Source organism: Thalia democratica, chromosome 1, assembly GCF_965202585.1.
Source record: "Thalia democratica chromosome 1, ktThaDemo2.hap1.1, whole genome shotgun sequence".
Lineage (NCBI taxonomy): Eukaryota > Metazoa > Chordata > Thaliacea > Salpida > Salpidae > Thalia > Thalia democratica.
Genome location: NC_139165.1, coordinates 58,677,533 through 58,697,787, shown reverse-complemented (window position 1 = coordinate 58,697,787; position 20,255 = coordinate 58,677,533). Strand labels below are relative to the sequence as shown.

The window sequence follows — 20,255 nt, the reverse complement described above, 5'->3', positions numbered from 1 at the left end:
GGCACCGTGCGTCACTTTGACACGGAGGGTCACTTTGGCACGGCGACAAAATGACACGGTGCTTCACTTTGGCACAGCAACAAAATGACACGGTGCGTCACCTTGGCACAATGCGTCACTTTGGCACGGAGGGTCTCTTTGGCACAGCGACTAAATGACACGGTGCGTCACTTTGACACAGCGACAAAATGACACGGTGCGTCACTTTGGCACAGAGGGTCACTTTGGCACAGCGACAAAATGACACGGTACGTCACTTAGGCACGGGGTGTCACTTTGGCACAGCAACAAAATGACACAATACGTCACTTTGACCCAGCGACAAAATGACACGGTGCGTCACTATAGCATGGATTAACAAACTTATAAGCTAAACTAAACTTCTTCAGTAATATAACTTTTATTTGTAAAATTTTGATAGCAATTAGTTAAACAAAAGATTTTTTACATTTTTTCCAAACTATAGTAGCTTGATACATTTGAAACTATATATGATACAATGCTTTAAAATTTAAGTCATAGTATAAAAACAAAAATATTTTAAAGTTTTCTTTTTTACGTTTCACGACTTTTTATATTTATGTGATGAATAAAATTTGGTACTTTTTGTTAAACATTTAATTAATTATTATCAGGAATTGTGATAAAAAATAACTAAGATTTAATTTATTACAGAGTTAATTTGTTGTAAGAATAAGTCATGCGTGTTTTAACTCTAGTTTTTAAAAATACAGAGTTAAGCTGCTTTTGTAGGAACGAGCCAGTTATATTAAATATGTTTGATATTTTAACCTAGTAGTTTGTTTAAACATAAAAGTTTTTTTCATTACTGTTTTTTAAACGACAAAAGATTATCGCTCGAAAAGTTATACCAAAGAACATTTCAGTTATCGAGTCGTGAATCACATGTTTTAACAATCTTTTACGAGCAGTTAAAAATAATTTTTTTTAATGTAAAGTCCTAAATTTCCAAAAACATACAAAAAAAATATTCAACAAAAGTTAATAAGTTAGGATGTTTACTCAAAACTCTGTATTGAAATTTGTATAATAAACTTGTCTAAAAGCATATAATTAAAATAAACGGTCCTGGAGCCTAAATTTATGAAAAAGTTAAAATAGTATTATGAACAGTTTAGAGAAAATTAAGAGTCTGATGCAACCATTCATGCGCATTTATACATTTATCACTTTTAAGAAAATTAAGCACTAGAGGTTATACATACAACATTGCTGCTGCAGCCTAGAATCAACATGTTTTTGAAATTGTATTTGTTTATTGATTTATTCTAAGTCTTTTTTAACCACTCATTACTACTTTTAAGTATCTTTTGATTTTATTTCTAAGTAGTTGAACACCTTTAAATATAAATATTCTAAAATAGCTTTGTCTGAGTATTAAACTGTGTTTTAAGAGTTTTAAAACATTCAAAATATTTTGTAAAGTAAAATGTACCATTCACTCATGTGTATATTATCAAATCTTGACAATATTAATTGCGAAAATGTTTTATTTTGCGAAGTTTTACTATTATAACAGTAAAAAAAATTATATTTTGTTAAAGCAAGTCTACAATTGTATTACAAATGTGTAGTAGTGGTTTATTGAGTTTTATTTAAAGAGATGCTTGATGTAGGGAATGTTTTGCTAAAAATAATTAATTTATTTGCGGTTATTTGTATTTATACTTTTATCTATGCATTTTTAGTGCTAAGGTGCACAATTTTATTTGCGAAAGAGCATTATATTTTACTTTTAAGTGCACGATATATGTTGCAACTAACATAAGTCGCATAGAGGCGCAAAACTTCGATTATTTAAGTCAAGTGCACAATGATTTTTTGAAGATGTTACTAACGTAAATCGTCAGGGAATTAGAATGTTGCTGAAGTTTAAAAAATATGTTTATATGAGTTTTTATCTTTCTTTTTCGTAAAATGGCAAGTCTTTTTCTAATTTTTATTACTCATTTCAAGTTCTAGTACAAAACTGTGTTTAAGTTTTTCCATTCGAAAGAAATCAAAAATAAATTCCCTTTAATTTTGGCAGTCGTATTTTGTTTAAAAAAGTTGCTGCTTTTGCATCTTTTTGAACGTTGTTTGATACAAATAGTTATTTGTCATTTATTAAGCACAGCTTTTAAGCACACCTAACACCTTGCTACTGCTTAAAAATGAGTATGTTGTTTATAAGTACGACGATAGACAATAGAAGGTATAAACATTACATGTTTTACTTTATTCTATGAAGTCACAATCAAAAATTCCTGCGGTCTTTGTTTTTAAAATTAATCAATGTGATTGTTGCTGATTCTACAAAACCGGTTAGAAGACAGGAAACCGAAAAGTTTCCTAGAAAAATAAGATAGTTGTTTAAACCAATGAAGATTGAAGTTTCACAACAAATCTTTCCCTCCCTTAATAACCACACAGTCATTTTGTCGCTGTGCTAAAGTGACCCTCCGTGTCATTTTGTTGCTGCGCCAAAGTGACCCTCTGTGCCAAAGTGACGCACCGTGTCATTTTGTTGCTGTGCCAAAGTGACCCTCCGTGTCGTTTTGTTGCTGTGCAAAAGTGACCCTCCGTGCTAAAGTGACCGACCGTGTCGTTTTGTCGCTGTGCCAAAGTGACGCACCGTGTCATTTTGTCACCGTGCAAAAGTGACCCTCTGTGCCAAAGTGACGCACCGTGTTGTTTTGTTGCCGTGCCAAAGTGACCCTCTGTGCCAAACTGACGCACCATGCCAAGGTGACGCACCGTATCATTTTGTTGCTGTGTCAAAGTGACGCACCGTGTCTATTTGACGACCGTGTCATTTTGTTGCTGTGTCAGTCTGACCCACTCCCCTATAAAGGCTATAGGGGTAAATCACTTTTTTGGAAATTGATCTGATTTTGTAGTTTTAATTTAGTTACAGTTGTTTTTTACAGATTTGAAAAATAAAAATAATTTTTGAGATATAGTCTGTTCAGGTCAGAGAGTACATTAGGTTTCTATGAGTGGAGAAAACTATCAAAATTTATGTTTTAATGATTCTTATCTATCACAGGGTTGTCACATACTTAATTAATTTTTGAAAAATTTAGGTTGACTCAGAGTTGTTTTAATTTTTTATTTTCAAAAACTCAGGCTAGTTTAGATATTTTGTACAAAACCTCAAGGTACTTTTTAACTTTACTTTTCAATCTCAGGGTACTTATTTTTTTCTTATTTTTCAAATTCTAAGAAGTCCTTTCGTAAGTATTTTTGTATTTCTAGATATAAAAGTTTGATTGAGACTTTTGTTTCAGTTGTTGGCTTAAATAAATTAGTTTTTTAAATAACCTCATATACTCAGGCCAACTCGATCTTTTCTTACAGTTTTTAAGCAATCTTTCTGAAACTTTCTAAGTTTGATCTAAACTTAATTGTAAACATTTCTTTTTAGAAATTTTTGATTTTGAGTAAAAAAAATTCTTATCAAAATTTTTTAAGTTTGATCTTTTTTTTTTTTGTAATTTAAATTCTAAAAAATAAACTTTTTTTTTGTTTAAACATTCTTACAAGGATTTTTTTATTAATGCAAGGAGCATTTTCTGAAAACTTGAGGTTAATGACTTAACTATAATGGAAAAGATAGATTTTAGGCAAATTTTTAAATTTTGAGAAAATCGGCAATATTTTTTTTTTCATATGTCTATATTGAAACTTTTTACACAACTATCAATATCTCAAAAGCTTTTTTTCTGTAAAAAGTATCTAATAGTATATACAGGGTTGCCAAATGTTTTTGGTAAATTTTCTCCAGGTTTTTAAAATTTTCTCCAGGTTTTCAAAATTTCCTCCAGGTTTTTAAAAGTACACACTTTTGGGTCATTTTTTAGTTTAAAGTAAAAAGCTGTATTAAACAGTAAAAAAAATTGAAAAGATACTGTAAAGCTACTTTAAATGTGTATTTTAATACAAAAAATTTTGATGATGACAAAAAAAAATTATCTTTATGTGAGATTTTTTGTGTCAAATCAAAATGTTTATATATGTAAAGATTGTTCAAAACTCCAGGTTTTTTTTTTCAAAATTCCCAAAATTTCAGGATTTTTAGCCTAAATTATCAAATTCCAGGTTTTTTCAGGTTTTTCCAGAATTCCAGGTTTTTGGCCACCCTGTATATAATTAAAGCTTTCAAAAAAGGAACCTTTCATATAAATAAAATTCAATTCAAAAAAATACATTTAAGTATAAATAAACAAAGTTTTATATATCAAATGATTCACTTAAATGCCTAGCTTATTGATCAATATTTTTTACAAATTTAAACAGTTATTAATCTTTACTGCTTTATGGGTATCAAACTGCAAGTCTGCAATAAAAAAAATTAATTTGACGAACTATGCAAAAATTTATAAGAATATAGTTAAATTCATGGAAAGGTTTATATTTAAAAAAATGTAGTATAAACTTTAAATAACACATAATAATTAATTAGGTTATTCTGTAAAACTAAACTAAATTTATTAATATTTTAATTAGGATTTTTTTTAATATATAGATAAAGATAAATTTATTATGCAGGGATCCCACTTCCCAAGATTTTGGAATCTTATGAAAAACCATTTGACTTTCCTAGAAAAAAATTTTAAAATAGGTGAAAATCCATAGAATTCACTTTTTTTGCTTGATGATAAAATTTTTGTCATAATTTAACTAATATTATTGTTTGATTTATAAACTTTATTTATATTCTAGATTTAATGCCTTAAAAAAGGTAGAATTAAATATTATAAAAATAGTTAGCAGGATATTAATCAGTTTTTTTTTTGCTATTTTTGTTTTATTTTAAGTGAGGGAAACAAAGAATAATAGGTAAAGTATTTAAGATTTGATACTTATAATATTAAAGATGCAATAGTTGTTATTATATTCTATAAGAAATATAAAATAGTCATTTAGACTTTGAAACACTTAACTATATTCTATAAAAGTGAACTTAATAACTCTTCTAATGAAAATAAATTTCAACTTATCAGTTGATTTAAAAACTAAGTTAAAAAGGGTTGCTAAAAAGTCTGGAATTCTGGAAGAATCTAAAATTATGTACAAAACAACTAAAAGACTTAAAAATACCTAGAATTTTGAACAATTTTTTTTTTGTAACTTTTGAATTTTGATTTAAAGTTTTTTTGTTGAAGTTTTTATTTTATTTGAAAAATTTATCATATACAATTCATTTGTATTAATTAGATTTTATTATCATAAAACACAATTATATTACCACTACAGTATCTCTATAGTATTTTTATATCGTCTGAAATAGTTTTTTACCTTAAACTTGATTTTATACTATAAAAGATCAATAAACTTGTATTTTCAAAAATATGGAAGAAATTTCAAAATACTGCAAAATAAACTCAAAAAACCGTTGGCAATCTTGTTTAATGAACAGTATACACAGTAGCTTACAGTAGTATCACTCTGGATAACTACAGACAGTTTGAAGTATTTTAAAATATCAGGATAACTGAGTATAATCAAATAATCAAATCTTAAAAAAAAAATTATCAGCAAAAAAGTGAATAAAAGAAAAGATTTTTAGCAGCGCCAAAAGGACCAGGAAATCACAATTAAATTTTAAAATATTTTTTTTTAGTTTAATGTTTATATATATTTGTATTTCTGCAAAATTTTATTTAAGGGTATAGGGGTGTTAACACCTTTTTTTGGTTTTTGATCTTATTTTGTATAGTTTTTACTAAGCTACAAGATGATTTTTACAGATTTAAAAAATTCAAAATATTTTTTGAGATATTGCCGGTCAAAGTCGGAGGCAACAATAGGTTCCTTGTGGGAGGCACAAACTAAAACAGCAAAGATAGACTATTTCACTAAAAATCTATCTTCTACGTTTTTTGAGATAACTACTTAAAATTTTCAGGAAATGTTCCTTGATATATTTTAAAAATTCTGTCAAAACAGAACTTAAATAAATAAATAAATAAAAATTTTATATAAAAAATAAACAAATCAACAGTTTTTTTTTAGTGTTATTGTTATAAAATTTTTATTTTTTTTTTTTTAATTCTGTTCGGACAGAATTTTCTTAATATATCGAGGAACATTTCCTGAAAATTTGAGGTAGTTATCTCAAAAAACTTAGGAGTAGATAGATTTTTAGTGAAATAGTCTATTCTTACCGTTTTAGTTGGCGCCTCCCATAAGGAACCAATTGTTGCCTCCAACTTTGACCGGCTATATCTCAAAAATTATTTTGAATTTCCTAACTCTGTAAAAAGCATCTTGTAGCTTAGTAAAAACTATATAAAATAAGATCAAAAACCAAAAAAGGGTGTTTACCCCCCTTCCTATGCCCTTAATAATTAATGCTATAGAGGGTCCAACAATCTACTTTATTTAATTTACATTGACTTTTATTTGAAAGCTTTAAGAATCTACTCACAATGTGTTTACAGTAAAAGTGCGTAACTAAAAGAGAAAATGTAACAGAACAATAGGTAGCAAATATGGGAACCGGTCAAACATGCAAAAAGACACTTTTGCACAAAGAGTCACATTTGCACAATTGGTCTCTTTTGCATAAGGAATTTTTGGCACGGAGGGTCACTTCTGCACAATAGGTCATTTTTGCACAAGAGTAATATAAAATAAATAAATAAAAACGAAAAAAACAGAAAACAAAAAGATAAATTAATAAAATACAGAAGAAAAATTAGTTTTCGACAGAGGGTTAGGGGTAACAGTGATAGTAAAAATAAAAAATAAATAAAAAACTAATGTAAATTATTAATCAAAAAATAGAAAAATAAATAAACAAAATTCAAATTAATAAATAGCAAAAAAAAAAAAGTTACTGATTGAGGGTAAATGTTAGGGATAGTAAAAAAAAATAATAAAATCTAATAACAAAAAATTTAAAATTAAAAGTATAAACAAATAAAAATTTAATTAATAAAAAGACAAATAGAAGAAAAAAGAAGTTCAGATCGAGGGTAAGGGTTAGGGGTGACAGTGATGGCAAAAATAAAAATTAAAAAAAAATTAAAATTAAAAAAAAAAATTAAAAAAGTTTCAACCGTGCAAAATTGATGCCGTGCAAAAGTGTCCCTTCGTTGTTGGAATTTCCAAAACTTTTTGCTAAGCTTATATGCTTACTATAACATAATAATGCAATGTAAAATATTATATACGCACTCAAATTAAGATGAGAGCTTTAAGTTTTTGTTAACTTATCCATAGTAAATAGTTTTGAGATTAATAAGTAAAATAATTATTTATTGTTATTATTATAAATTTCATTAAATTAAGGAATTAAATTAAGGAAAATTTTTGAAAGTAGTAATTATCAATATTATGATTATTTTATTAATATTTGATGAGATCAGATTTTTTTTACACTTAAATTTAGTGATAAAAAAAATATTTAATTGGAAATTGCATTTTAATTTAATATAATGACTAAAAATAAATATAAAATATTTTTTTTTGTTCAAGATTTATTGAAAAAATATTTAATAAATATTAAAAATCTTTTCTATAAATTGTTCAGAGTTTGCTAAAAATTTTACTGAGAAAGCTTTAGAACAATTGATCAAAACCAGTAGAAGATACATTTTTAGCCAAATTCTTTGTTCGTTTTGTTTGTTATTTAGAATTCTGAGCGAACTGATTTGCTAGTTTAACACAGAGATATATACATATCATTTTAATCAAAGCAGATACTTTACAATTTTTTGTTGTAGGATTATATGTTCTATAAATTGTAAACTTAGTTTATATTTTTTAAGCTTAGATATAACAGACATTATTAATTATTTTTTAATTTATTAACTTGTCTACTATAATCTTTATTAACTAAATTATTTTATAAAAGCAAAGAACCATTTATAATTGTAGTTTAAACCATAACTGTCCTAAATTAAACTTTGGCTAAACTAACAAATCATTAAACGTAATATTTTCTTGAACAATTTGTTTTCTTTTGTCAACAAACTCAAGCTCTTCAGACATTTTGTAAGAGCTATTTTCTTTATTCAATTCTTTTGCTTGATAATCAGTATTATTCATCCTTTAAATGTGTAAACATTTGTAGTTATCATATTATTAGAGCTAAACAGTAAAAATTAATTATAAACTTTTCAAATGTTGGTAATTAAAAAACTTTTATACATAAATTCATACAAATTTGTAAGCATGCTAAGAAGGTTTCAACTCTTAAAGGCAAAAAAACTGCCTTGAGTGACCTTAAACTGCCCTGAGTCAATCTGAGATTTTTTTAATTTTTATTTCTTAATTTTGACTCTGGCAGAAACTGCAGGGTTCCCACTAATAAATAAAATCAAATTTATGTCAATTATCAAAAACAACCTTTCAAAAATGATCGAAAAAAGACTTAACAGACTATCAAAATTGGAACAAACTTTCAAAGAATCAATAACCGGATACCAGAATGGTTTAAGTAACTCAAATTTCAAACACAAACTTTAATACTCAAATCACCGAAACAATCAAAACAAAAAGAGACCAACACGAACAAGAAAACTATCTACTTCAACCCACCCTACCGCCAGTCAATAAGATCCAATATAAGCAAAGCTTTTTTGCAAATTATAGATAAAAATTTTAAAGAAGATCACAAGTTAAGGAAAATAATAAATAGAAATAATTGTATAATTTCATACTGCTGCACAAGCAATATTAAGAAATTAATCTAAAATCATAATCGAAAATACTTAAAGACAATAAACGATGAAGAAAAAGAAAAACGATGCAACTGTCAAACAAAAAACAAATGTCCTCTCAATAACAAATGCTTAGTTGAAAATGTCATATATAAAGCAACAATCAGATCAGAAAACGAAACAAAAAACTATTTGGGATCAATGGTTGGGACTTTCAAAAAAAGATAGTATAACCATATCAGTGATTTAAAATCTACAAAGAAAACGTCACAGAAATATTGAAATACATCTGGAAACTGAAAAATAACAACATTGATTATAAAATAGACTGGTAAATAATCCACCATATTGACAAAGCCAAAGACCCACAAAGTATGTGCAGTATTTGCATACTAGAAAAGGTCGCGATTGCAAAAGCCAACAAAAGAGATAACTTAAATAAACGGTACAAACTCTTTTTTTCCTGACCGCATTTCAAAAATCTCCACTTTAAAACTTAAGTTGTTTGTAATAAAGATTTTATGCATGCTCTTGAAAGGTTTTTATGTAGCTATTATTTTTTTGAAACTAAAAGTTTTTATAAAATGCATTCAAGCAAATTTTCAAATTTTCATAGTTATTACAAGAATAAAATTCTTTTAACTTTTGATAGTTACGTCACAATTTAATAAGCTACATTAAAATGTATCGCAACTTAAAGCTCATTTACTACTATTAGCCACATTTTTATTTAAGAAATGCTTATTTTGAAAACTCACTAGAAGAAAAAAGAAGCCGAAATACAGGTTCTTATTATTATTATTATTATTATTATATTGATTTCCAAATTTAACTAAAATCTAAACTTTACCATAAATTCAACCTTAAGATTAAAATTTAATAATGTTCTGAAGTTAAAATTTGTTTTTATTTAATTTTAAAATACTATTTTTCATGACTGTTACATATCTTTTTAGACTTTTTATTTAAGCACTGACAAGTCTTTGATGGAAAATTAGTTTGCACAATAAAGTCTTGAAGGAATAAATACAAACTCAAATTATGAAAAATACTAATTTCATATTTTAAACAAAAACTATGATGTTATTACTAGGAATAGTAAGAGCTTGATGCAAGGCTAAAAAATATTTAAATAAGCATTTCAAAATCAAAAAAAAAACATTTTCTTGAACAAACTGGGTGTATAAATTAAAAAATATAGAAATTGGATCAACTAAATCTAATTCAAAATCAAGAAAAAATCTGCCCTAAGATTTTTTAAACTATGCTGAGGTTAATATTTATTATTGTTGGAAGGTTTTTTGTTGTAAATAAATATCATTTGCAACTAAAAAGTAAAATAGTTTAAACATTGTTAATTCGAAGCTTTTTGTCTTACTTCCATAAAACTTTATCAAGAATGAAAGATAAATTAGTAATTAGGGCATAGGTGGGGTAAAACACTTTTTTACAATTTGATCTTATTTTATATAGTTTTTACTAAGCTACAAGATGCTGTTTACAGATTTTTAAAATTCAAAATAATTTTTGAGATATAGCCAGTCAAAGTTGAAGGCACCAATAAGTCCCTTATAGGAGGCGCAAACTAAAATGGCAAATAACTAGAAATCACTAAAAATCTAATTCTCCTATGTTTTTTGAGATAACTACCTCATATTTTCCGGTAATTTTCCTTGCAATATATACAAAATTTTGTTAGACAAAATTTAAAAGTATTAAAAAATAAAAAATAATAATAAAAAAACAAAAAATAAACTGTGTTTTGTTTATTTTTTTATATAAAGTTTTAATTTTTTAATTCGTTTGAAATTTTTTACTACAAAATTTTCTTAGAGAGTAGTAATCTCAAAAAACGTAGGAGAAGATAGATTTTTAGTGAAATAGTCTATTTTTGCCGTTTTAGTTTGCGTGTCCCATAAGGAACCTATTGTTGCCTTCAACTTTGACCGGCTATATCTCAAAAGCTATTTTGAATTTTAAAAATCTGTAAACAGCATCTTGTAGCTTAGTAAAAACTATATAAAACAAGAACAAATTGTGTAAAAAGTGTTTTACCCCCCCCCCCCCCCCTATGCCCTTAATTTTGCATTAAGTTTGTAACTTGTTAATATCATGACATAAATAATAGATATTTTAGATTTAAAATGTTAAAAACTGTAGATAGTAAATATGCTAACTAAACAAAATTTAAAACAAAAGTATAACAAAAAACATTTAAATCAATATATATTTAAAACTGTCTGTTTTTCATTCAACGTTATTTGCGTATTTAATACAAGGGGTTCTTCTTCAATGACCATTGATTCTAAACTACAATTGTTACTTATTATACATCACTTTAAAACTTCAAAATTGTCACAGATATTTGTGCTTTGGCAGGATTTGCAGTTGTAGATATGTTGATTTATGACTGTTTCTTTCAGATCCTTTGTGGTCTTAGATTTGTTAGAAAAGTTGTCTAAATGTCTCTTCCACGCAGGAGATGTTCTGATCTTCAGAGCAAGTATATTTATAAATGACATTCGCATCGAAAGCTACTGACTATTTGCTATTTGTTGGAATAGTTGGATAGTTTTCTGCTGGTGTAAATTTTGTTTAGTTAGCATGTTTACTATCTACAGTTATTAACATTTTAAACTCAAATATCTATTATTTACATCATAATATTACAAGTTTCAAACTTAATGCAAAATTAATTACTAATTCATATTTCATTCTTGATAAAGTTTTATGGAATTAAGACAAAAAGCTTCGAATTAACAATGAATATAACTATTTTACTTTTAAGTTGCAAATGGTATTTATTTATGCTGAGATTTATATTTAAAAAAACTGCCCTATGCTTAGAATGCCCTTAGTTATTCTAATTTATTTTTTTTAAATATTCCGAGTTACCCTGAGATTTTCTAGAATTTTAAAATAACCTTGAGTTTCCCTTATTACCCTACTGTGTGGCAACCATGTGCTAATGAAAGCAGGGTGCCCATTTTATTCATCAAAAAAAATTCTCAAGTGACCTAATACAGTTTTGAATCATCTTGGAATTATTTCAAATATCTAAAAAAATTTAGAGCTTTTCAAAACCAATAAAAATCAAACTCTTCAACAGAATTGGTTATAAAATAACAAAATATTAATACTTTTTCAACAAAATCTCTTTCAAAATCTAGAAAAAACTAGCCTGACAATTTCATAAAACTTGAAAATATCTTAAGTTTTTTTATAAAAACAAAGCTAAAAATTCAGAGTTATGTTGAGTGTGTGGCAACCCTGTGAAAGGATTTTTTACATTATTGATCCTAGTTTTGGCATCATTCAATTTTAATTTATATCTTAGTTAGCTCAATCTTTTTTATTTTAAATTCTGATAATTTGTTTTAATCAAACTCATTAACAATTTATTTCACACAAAACATACCTCACTAACTAGATATTTCAACTTTTTTATTTAGGTTTATTATCTTTTCTAATTTTCACTTGTATTACTTATGTATAACTCATTTGTAAACTTTACAACACAATATTTTAAAACATTATTGTTTTATCATATTGCTTGTTCCAGGGTTGCCAAAGGTTTTTTTTGTAAATTTCTTCCACGTTTTCTGAATGTCTTCCAGGTTTTTAAAAAGCGAATGTTTTGTAAATTTTTAGAACAAAATTAAACTTGAGGGCATATGGACTGCTGGTCCACCTTAACCCTATTGTAGGTAATACACAAAATAAAAATTATTAAAGTGTAATTTAATTTCAAATTAGTTGTTAATATATTGAACATGTTAAATAACAGGATACAGTTTTAGTTTTGGTTAAATCTCAATTTTGACTTGAAACAGGATCTTAATTATTTAAACCAGAACTTGTAGATCACTAGTTAAGGATAAAGATAATACTTTATTTAATAAATACATTATAAACTTTAAAAAATCATCTGCAGCATCAGATTAAAGAATATGAGGCAAGTGAGTTTTAATGTAATAATACAAATATTATTCATATTTAAATATTGATGTATGTAAACAAATTAAAGATAAAACTAAGATGCATCAAAAATTATTAAAAAATAAAAAGCATGATATCACTAATTTCTTATAGGGAATTGCCCACTCTTGACAGTGAAAACTAATTTACAAACTTAAAAATTCTAGGCTTTTATGTTAAGTTGCTTACACTGTTCATAATATTACTTATATATTTTTTTGTAAAACAAATAAAGCTCCACTTAAAGGGCATAGGAAGGGGAGTAAACACCCTTTTTTGGTTTTTGATCTTATTTTATATAGTTTTTACTAAGCTACAAAATACTTTTTACAGATTTAAAAAATTCAAAATAGTTTTTAAGATATAGCCCGTCAAAGTCGAGGCAACAATGGGTTTCTTAAGGGAGGCGCAAACTAAAATGTCAAATAACTAGAAATCACTAAAAATCTATCTCCTCCTACATTTTTTGAGATAACTACCTCAAATTTTCAGGAAATGTTCCTTGCAATATTTAAAATAAACTGTGGGATCAGAATATAAAAACTAAAAAATTAAAAGAAATTAATAAAAAAACTAAAATAAACTGTTTTTTTTTGTATAAAACTTGTATTTTTAAACTTTTTAAAATTTTTGTCTGAAAGAATTTTCTAAATATTTCAAGGAACATTTCCTGAAAATTTGAGGTAGTTATCTCAAAAAACGTAGGAGAAGATAGATTTTTAGTGAAATAGTCTAATTATGCCGTTTTAGTTTGCGCCTCCCATAAGGAACCTATTGTTGCCTCCGACTTTGATCGGCTATATCTGAAAAATTATTTTGAATTTTTTAAATCTGTAAAAACTATTTTGTAGCTTAGTAAAAACCATATAAAATAAGATCAAAAACCAAAAAAGGTGTTTACCCCCCTTCCTATGCCCTTAATCTGTGATCCTATAAATTGAGACTTACTCTTAATGAATCATTCAATCAGGAGTGATTTACTTCAGCATTTACAAAAAATACTATGGTAAATAAATAATGACATATCTTATATAAAAGAATCTTTAATATTGTTTGGTTAGTTTTGAAAATCTACTTAAAACAGAAAACATTTTTAAAGCCACAATGAATACCTTAAAATAGCTTTTCAGTTATTTGTTACAACATCATCATTAAATGTATTTTGTAAGTCAGTAAGGAAGGAACTATCAGCTTTTGGATCCTCAAAGAAAACTTTATACTTTTTAGTTGCAAGCTTAAATCATACTTAAAAATTTGATTTTCTTAGTTATTTATTAAGGGATATACAGGGTTGCCAAAGGTTTTTGATAAATTTCTTTCAGGATTTTATAAGTACAAGTTTTTGTAAATTTTGAGTAATAAACCAGATTTAAGGTAAAAAACTGTCTGAAACAATGTATGAACATTGAAAAGACACTATAAAGCTACTATAGATGTTTATTTTAAAATAATTAATTTTAAGAAAAAAAAAATTCAACTATAGACATAGTATAATTTTTTTTTTCAAATAAAAGTTTATTATTATTTATGTAAAAATTGTTTAAAATTTCAGGTTTTTCTAAACTTTTTAATTATTTTTGTTCGATGTTCCAGGTTTTTTTAGCCTTAATTGCCAAATTCCAGGACTCCATTTTTTTTTGGCAACCCTAGACATATATCCTCTAAGCTTTTTTTTGACAATTTCTAATGGCTTGGTGTACTTTGCAAAACATTCAATTGTAAATAATACCAACTCCAGTATTTTGCCTTTTATTTTCCTTTCAAACTTTTTTTCACTTAATGTTACACTTAAAATACCAAAACAAGAAATCTTTTTGACTGCAAAAAAATAGCAGTCACTTAAGTCTATATTAGTATTGCTCCAAGGTTGTCATCTACATTTCAGAATTACTTTACTGATCCAACTTTATTCTTTTTTGTAATTGTTTCTTTAACATATTCATGATGTTAATAACTATTTTTAATATATATGTAAGTAATTTCAAATTTTTTAAATATTTTTGATCAAAAACCAACAGATAGGCACAAACTACTGTTTTACAGACATAAGAGTCTACTTTTTATTTACAAGTTAGTCTTAAGTTGTATATTTTATCATAAAATTCAGGTACTCTTTACCTATTGACTAAATTTCAAGTAACTTGTGGGGTATAAGGGCCAGGATCAAAATCAGCAAGTTTAATAGGTCCTCTATGGAAGGTGCAAACTCAAGACATAGACAAGACAAAAAATCACTATTTCACTAAAAATTATCTATTTCAGATTTTTAACAATTTTTTTAGGCAAGTTCATTACAACTTATATTATATAACAATGTTAACTAATGTTATATAAATCTTTGAAAAAAATTAAATGCGGATTCTTTTTTTTTTTCATTTAACCACTTTTTTCTTAAAATTCAATTATTTAATAAAAATTCAAAACTGTTTTGATTTTAAATTTAATATTAGCTTTATAAACAACTCTACATGCTTTCAAACTCTTTATTACATATTTTGCAAGTGAAATGTAAATAAAACTTTTGAACAAATATAAGCAAAATCTATCTAATTTTTAAACTATTAACAAATGAAACAAAGCTTATATAAAGTATATCATTAGATAAAATGAATAAGAAAAGGTAAAAAGCTAAAAATAAGAATAAGTCAATTTTCTGTATTTTTTTTTTTATTCATGTTTAAAATAAAGAGTAGTAGTTTTACATAAAAAATAAATATTTAAGTTTTTTTTTTTTTTTAAGTATGAAATAATTTAAATAAACTTTTTGTTTAGTACTGTACTTTGTTGTTTTGTCTTTTATCTTAGTTTATTATAAATTCTATAAACATAAAAAGCTTATTACAAATAACAAATTATTATATTTTTAAAATTTCAGTCTTAAATCTATTTACAAAGGTAAAAAAGGTTTTATTATCATTACTTTTTAAAGTTATTTAACTTTAGCTGGTTCAAAAAATTGCTTAAAACTGATCTTTCAAGATTAGAGCTTCTGGCCACCTGAAGCAGTTTGCTTGCAAAGCTGTAATTAAGTTTATTTTCTTCTAATTTTACACTACAACTTTTATTACTATTATTTATAGTTTTCTTTAATCTGTTTACAAAGATGCTCGCTTTTGCAGTTATAACTGTGGGAAAGTTAAACTGCTTTGCTAAATTTATACCATACTGAAGTTCATCCATATGACCTGGTTTTAGGACATAAGTATAAACTATTCTTCTTAAGCTCCCAGCAGTACTTATAGAGTTTTTTATTTCAAAGTGATAATTTTTTACAGAGGGAAAAATATATTCTAGCCTTGAAAGTTCCAAGAAGTGTGTGGCAAAAAAAACAAAAGCTTTATACTTTAATAGATGTTCTGAAATGGCCCAGCATAAACCTATTCCTTCATTGATTGAAGTACCGCGGCCAAGCTCATCTATAACTACCAGACTGTTGTTAGAAATGTTTTGTATGATATAATTTACTTCATTCATTTCTGTTGTGAATGTTGAAGAGTTAGTCTCGATATCATCATCTGCACCAACCCTAGAAAATATTTGGTCAGCAATTCTGAATGATGCATATTGTGCAGGTACAAAAGAACCTATTTGGGCCATCACTTGAAGAACAGCTATAGTTTTCAAATATGTAGATTTTCCACTCATATTAGGTCCTGTTAGTAAGCAAAACTTTGTTTCTTCTGAGCTATAAACATTATTCGTGACAATGTTGGAAACAATTTTGTCAAGAACTGGGTGTTTAGCATTTTTTATTGCTAAGGTTTCAGTGAATTCTGGTCGAGTGTAGGTAGAAGTTGTTCTGGCATGTGCAAATGCCAAAAGTACATCTAATGTTGAAACAATCTCTGAAAAATTATAAAGACAGCCAATACTTTCTCGTATTTTTAATAATAATTCAGATATAACGACATCAGCAATACTGTTGATGTCACGAACTGTTTGCTCTATTTTTGTGTTCTGTTTGACAAGATCTGGTGTTGTACAGCTAATAACTTTTTTGTTTCTAAAACGATTCACAAAAATTTCAGGAAGTTTATCAGCATTCTCAACAGGTGTTTGAACATAAAATCCTCGGGTAGAATTGAAGGATAACTTTAATGTGAGATTATATTTTTCACTTAACTGCTTGACTAATTCATTGATGTCTTCAATTAAGTCATTATAAGCTATTCTTGAAAGATCTAAAGCACAATTTTTACCTTCCTTTACAGCATAACACCTTTGTACTCTCATTTTCAAGTGACCTTTCTGATACTCAACTTCATCTCGTAACACTAAACTAATAGTTTCTTGAATTGTTTTAAATCTTAAATCATGAAGAGAAGCTTTATAAGCCTGTAAAAGTTCTGCTGTGGCGTCTTTTAAACTATCCAGTATGATTGGAACTAAATCAACAACATGTTTTAAAATTATACAGTTGTTCAAATTATTTTCTCTTGTTTTATCACTATTAAGTTTAGGAATTTGAACTATAGATGAAAGCAAGCTGTCAACATCCACTTTTATTCTGCTTAAAGCTGATTTAGCACCATAAAAAAGGTCAGAGTTAGAAGACAATTCTTCAACACAATCAAGTCTAGCTTGTATTGTTGACAAACAGTTGGGAGGCTGAAGAATATTGCTTCTAAGAAGTCTTGACCCACCTACAGTACTTGTGTGGTTTAAAATTCCAAACAAACTTTGGTTACTCTTTGGGTTAGATAAATTGGTAGTGAGTTCAAGCAAATTAGCTGTGTTTACATCAATTAAAGTTGTTTGATCTGAACCCTTAAAAACTACTTTTAAACTCTGAGGAGCATAAGCTAACTTTTGTGAATGCTCAATATACTTGATAAGAGCTCCACAAGCAGCCAAACAATAGTACTTTGATCTTATATTCATGACAACAGAACTATTTTCTTTTATTGCTAAGTGTTCAATTAAATCTAGACCTTTTGACTCATTAAAATAGTGTCTTTGTACTGTTGTTTTGATTATGGATTCAAAATTTTCATTAACTACATTAAAAACTTTAGCTCTATTTCCATTATCACAAACTGTAGATGGAAACAAAACTTCTTTGGGTCTAATAATGTGCAACATTGTTACAGTTTTGACGTATGTTTGAGAGTCTGAAAACTGAGATAGAGTAAGTATAGGGTCACGTAAATTTAATGAAGCCATCCCAATCTCACCTCTAGCTAGACCTCTACCCTCAACTAAAGCAACTATCACTAATGATTCTAAACTTTTTTTTTTGGGTGTATCTGTCATTCTGTAAGCTGATCTTGGTGTTTTTCTCATACTTTCATTTAATGGAGTGAGTTTCAAAGGGTTAGTACTTCTTTTAGTATGCTTCAAACTATTACTATTAGCGATCTTAAAGCAAATTTCTTTCTTATTAAAAGAAGTTTTTAAGGGAGTAACTATATCATGACTACAATCAAACGAAGACATATTCAGAGTCTTATCACTCATAGATTGAAGTAATTTTGAATTATATTTGATTTTTTTAGGAAAAACAAAACCTAATTTCTCATTATTTAATACACTAGAATTGCATATGTTATTTGATTGTATTTTTGAATGCTTACTTACTATGTTTTTATTTTTTGAATGAAATTCAAACAACTCTAAATTTAATACCTTCTCAATGCTTGAAGTTTTTGGTGCATCTTTTTGATTAAACTTTGGTGATTTTCTTTTATACATTTCGAAATCAATTTTGTTTAATTATTTTGTAGGAAAGTATTGTTTTTTTATTAGTAATATTTATACTTGGTTATTTGACCACAAAAACATATCTTCTAAAAGGACATGTTCAAAACTGCATTTTATTTCTTTATTTACTATTCAGTATTTTTTGTACTAGGTCCAAACATCTACATATATATTTCATAACAAATAAAATCTAATGAAAAAAGTTAAAATTATTTACAAATAATACATTTTTTATTCAATATTCACACAGTCTAAGTAGAAAAATAAAACATAATTGAAAACTATACTTGATTTATTTAGAAAATACATAGTAAATTTTCAAGTAGTATATGCATGTTTTATCAATTTTTATTGTTACTCACGTAACGTAGAATAAAATTAAAAATTTTAAATCATACTTTATTAAAGTAATACTAAAGAACAACCATTTTAAAAATTAAAAAACAAAAACCATACTTTTTTTAACTCTTTTACTGAACTAAAATATGACTATTTATTTTTCTATTTAACTAAAACGTAATACTACAAAAACAAATATAAAAACCAATAACAAACAAACTTTTTTTTCAAACATATTTGAAACCATTAAATCATTTTTAAAAAGACAAAGGTTAAAAAGGTAAGTTTTATTTTTATAATTACATTATAGAAAAATTTACATTAAATTTAAACATTCTTATAAAGAAACGTAAAAAACCGTTATAAGTTATAACTTATAATAACATCAAATATAATAGATCAACCTAAACAGTAACCTTTAAGTACATAAAGGCATAGTTGCCAGAATTACTCAGCTATCGATTGTCCTCCTTTTAGTTTTGTAGGAAAGTTGACGTATAAAATTTTTAAACATTGAGTGTCGCTCAAGAGTTAAGTTTGACTCTATTTTAACTATCAATAAATGATTTAGCTCAAAGTTTAAAAGTAGTGATGTACCGGACCCACAATTTCGGGTCCGGCCGGACCCGGATCCGGATTTTTTTTTCAAACTAGAATCCGGCCGGAACCGGATCCGGACTTTTTTTTCAAATTAAAATCCGGCCGGAACCGGACCCGGACTTTTTTTTTCAAATAAGAGTCCGGCCGGAACCGGATCCGGACTTTTTTTTTCAAATTAGAATCCGGCCGGATCCGGATATCAGACAAAAATGGCAATATCCGGCCGGACCCGGATAGTGAGTCCGGTACATCACTAGAATAAACTAGCCTGAGTCAGAATGAGGTTTTTAAAATTGAAAAAAAAGAACTTTAATCTAATAATAAGTAGAACAGCTACCCTCAAGGTTTACAAATTTAGGTGTTATTTACTATTAAAAATATGAAATCAAGTTCTTGAACAAAATACACTAGAAAATTACAAAATATTTAAAACTGGATCAGCTCAAACTTATTCAAAATCTAAAAGAAAACTAGCCTTAGTTTTTATAAAAAACTAAACTAGCCTGAGGCAGTCCAAGATTTTCTAAAATTTCCAAAAATTTTCAAACTAGTAGGGTTGCCACTGTTTAAGTCAATAAAACTAGCTAGAGTGACTATAAACAAGCCTGAGTCAGAATGAGGTTTTTAAAAACTGAAAAATTACTTTAATCTAATAATCAGTAGAACAGCTAGCAAAGGTTGACAATTTGGTAGTAAAGTTGTGGACTGATTGTGGTACACTTAACTTATTAGTACTATACATCATTTTTAAATCCTACCTTATTTAATTAATATCTAACAAATACTAAATTATAACTGAATCTACTTTCTATAATCAGACACGACAGTTTTGAGTGATGAATCTTTTATATAAAACACAACAAGAAATACTAGCATATGCAAAATTATTAATTACTTTGGTAACACATTGAAAACTGGAAGCTATTTAAACCTATATCAAAAGACTTAAAAAAATAAACTAAAAAT

General features: G+C 26.8%; 2 protein-coding genes across 2 annotated transcripts in view; both read right to left on the bottom strand.

Annotated features, from left to right (window-relative positions):
• LOC145849172 (solute carrier organic anion transporter family member 4A1-like) overlaps positions 1 to 18,430 on the bottom strand; it is a 94,509-nt gene extending 76,079 nt beyond the window's left edge. The window contains exons 1-2 of the mRNA XM_082954271.1: positions 18,276 to 18,430; positions 7,931 to 8,059 (exon numbers count right to left, since the gene is read on the bottom strand). Coding sequence (XP_082810397.1) covers positions 7,931 to 8,059; positions 18,276 to 18,304 — 158 coding nt within the window. The 5' untranslated portion in view covers positions 18,305 to 18,430. The remainder of the gene's footprint in view (positions 1 to 7,930; positions 8,060 to 18,275) is intronic.
• LOC145849171 (mutS protein homolog 4-like) lies at positions 15,430 to 18,460 on the bottom strand. Its single transcript, XM_082954270.1, has one exon. It carries the CDS (start codon positions 18,339 to 18,341, stop codon positions 15,567 to 15,569), a length of 2,775 nt encoding a protein of 924 aa, XP_082810396.1. The 5' UTR covers positions 18,342 to 18,460; the 3' UTR covers positions 15,430 to 15,566.
• Positions 18,461 to 20,255: the final 1,795 nt, after the last annotated feature.

What these genes read in the sequence shown, in the direction of transcription:
- LOC145849171 (XM_082954270.1), bottom strand. Translation starts at nt 18,341, where the DNA reads ATGTATAAAAGAAAATCACCAAAGTTTAATCAAAAAGATGCACCAAAA.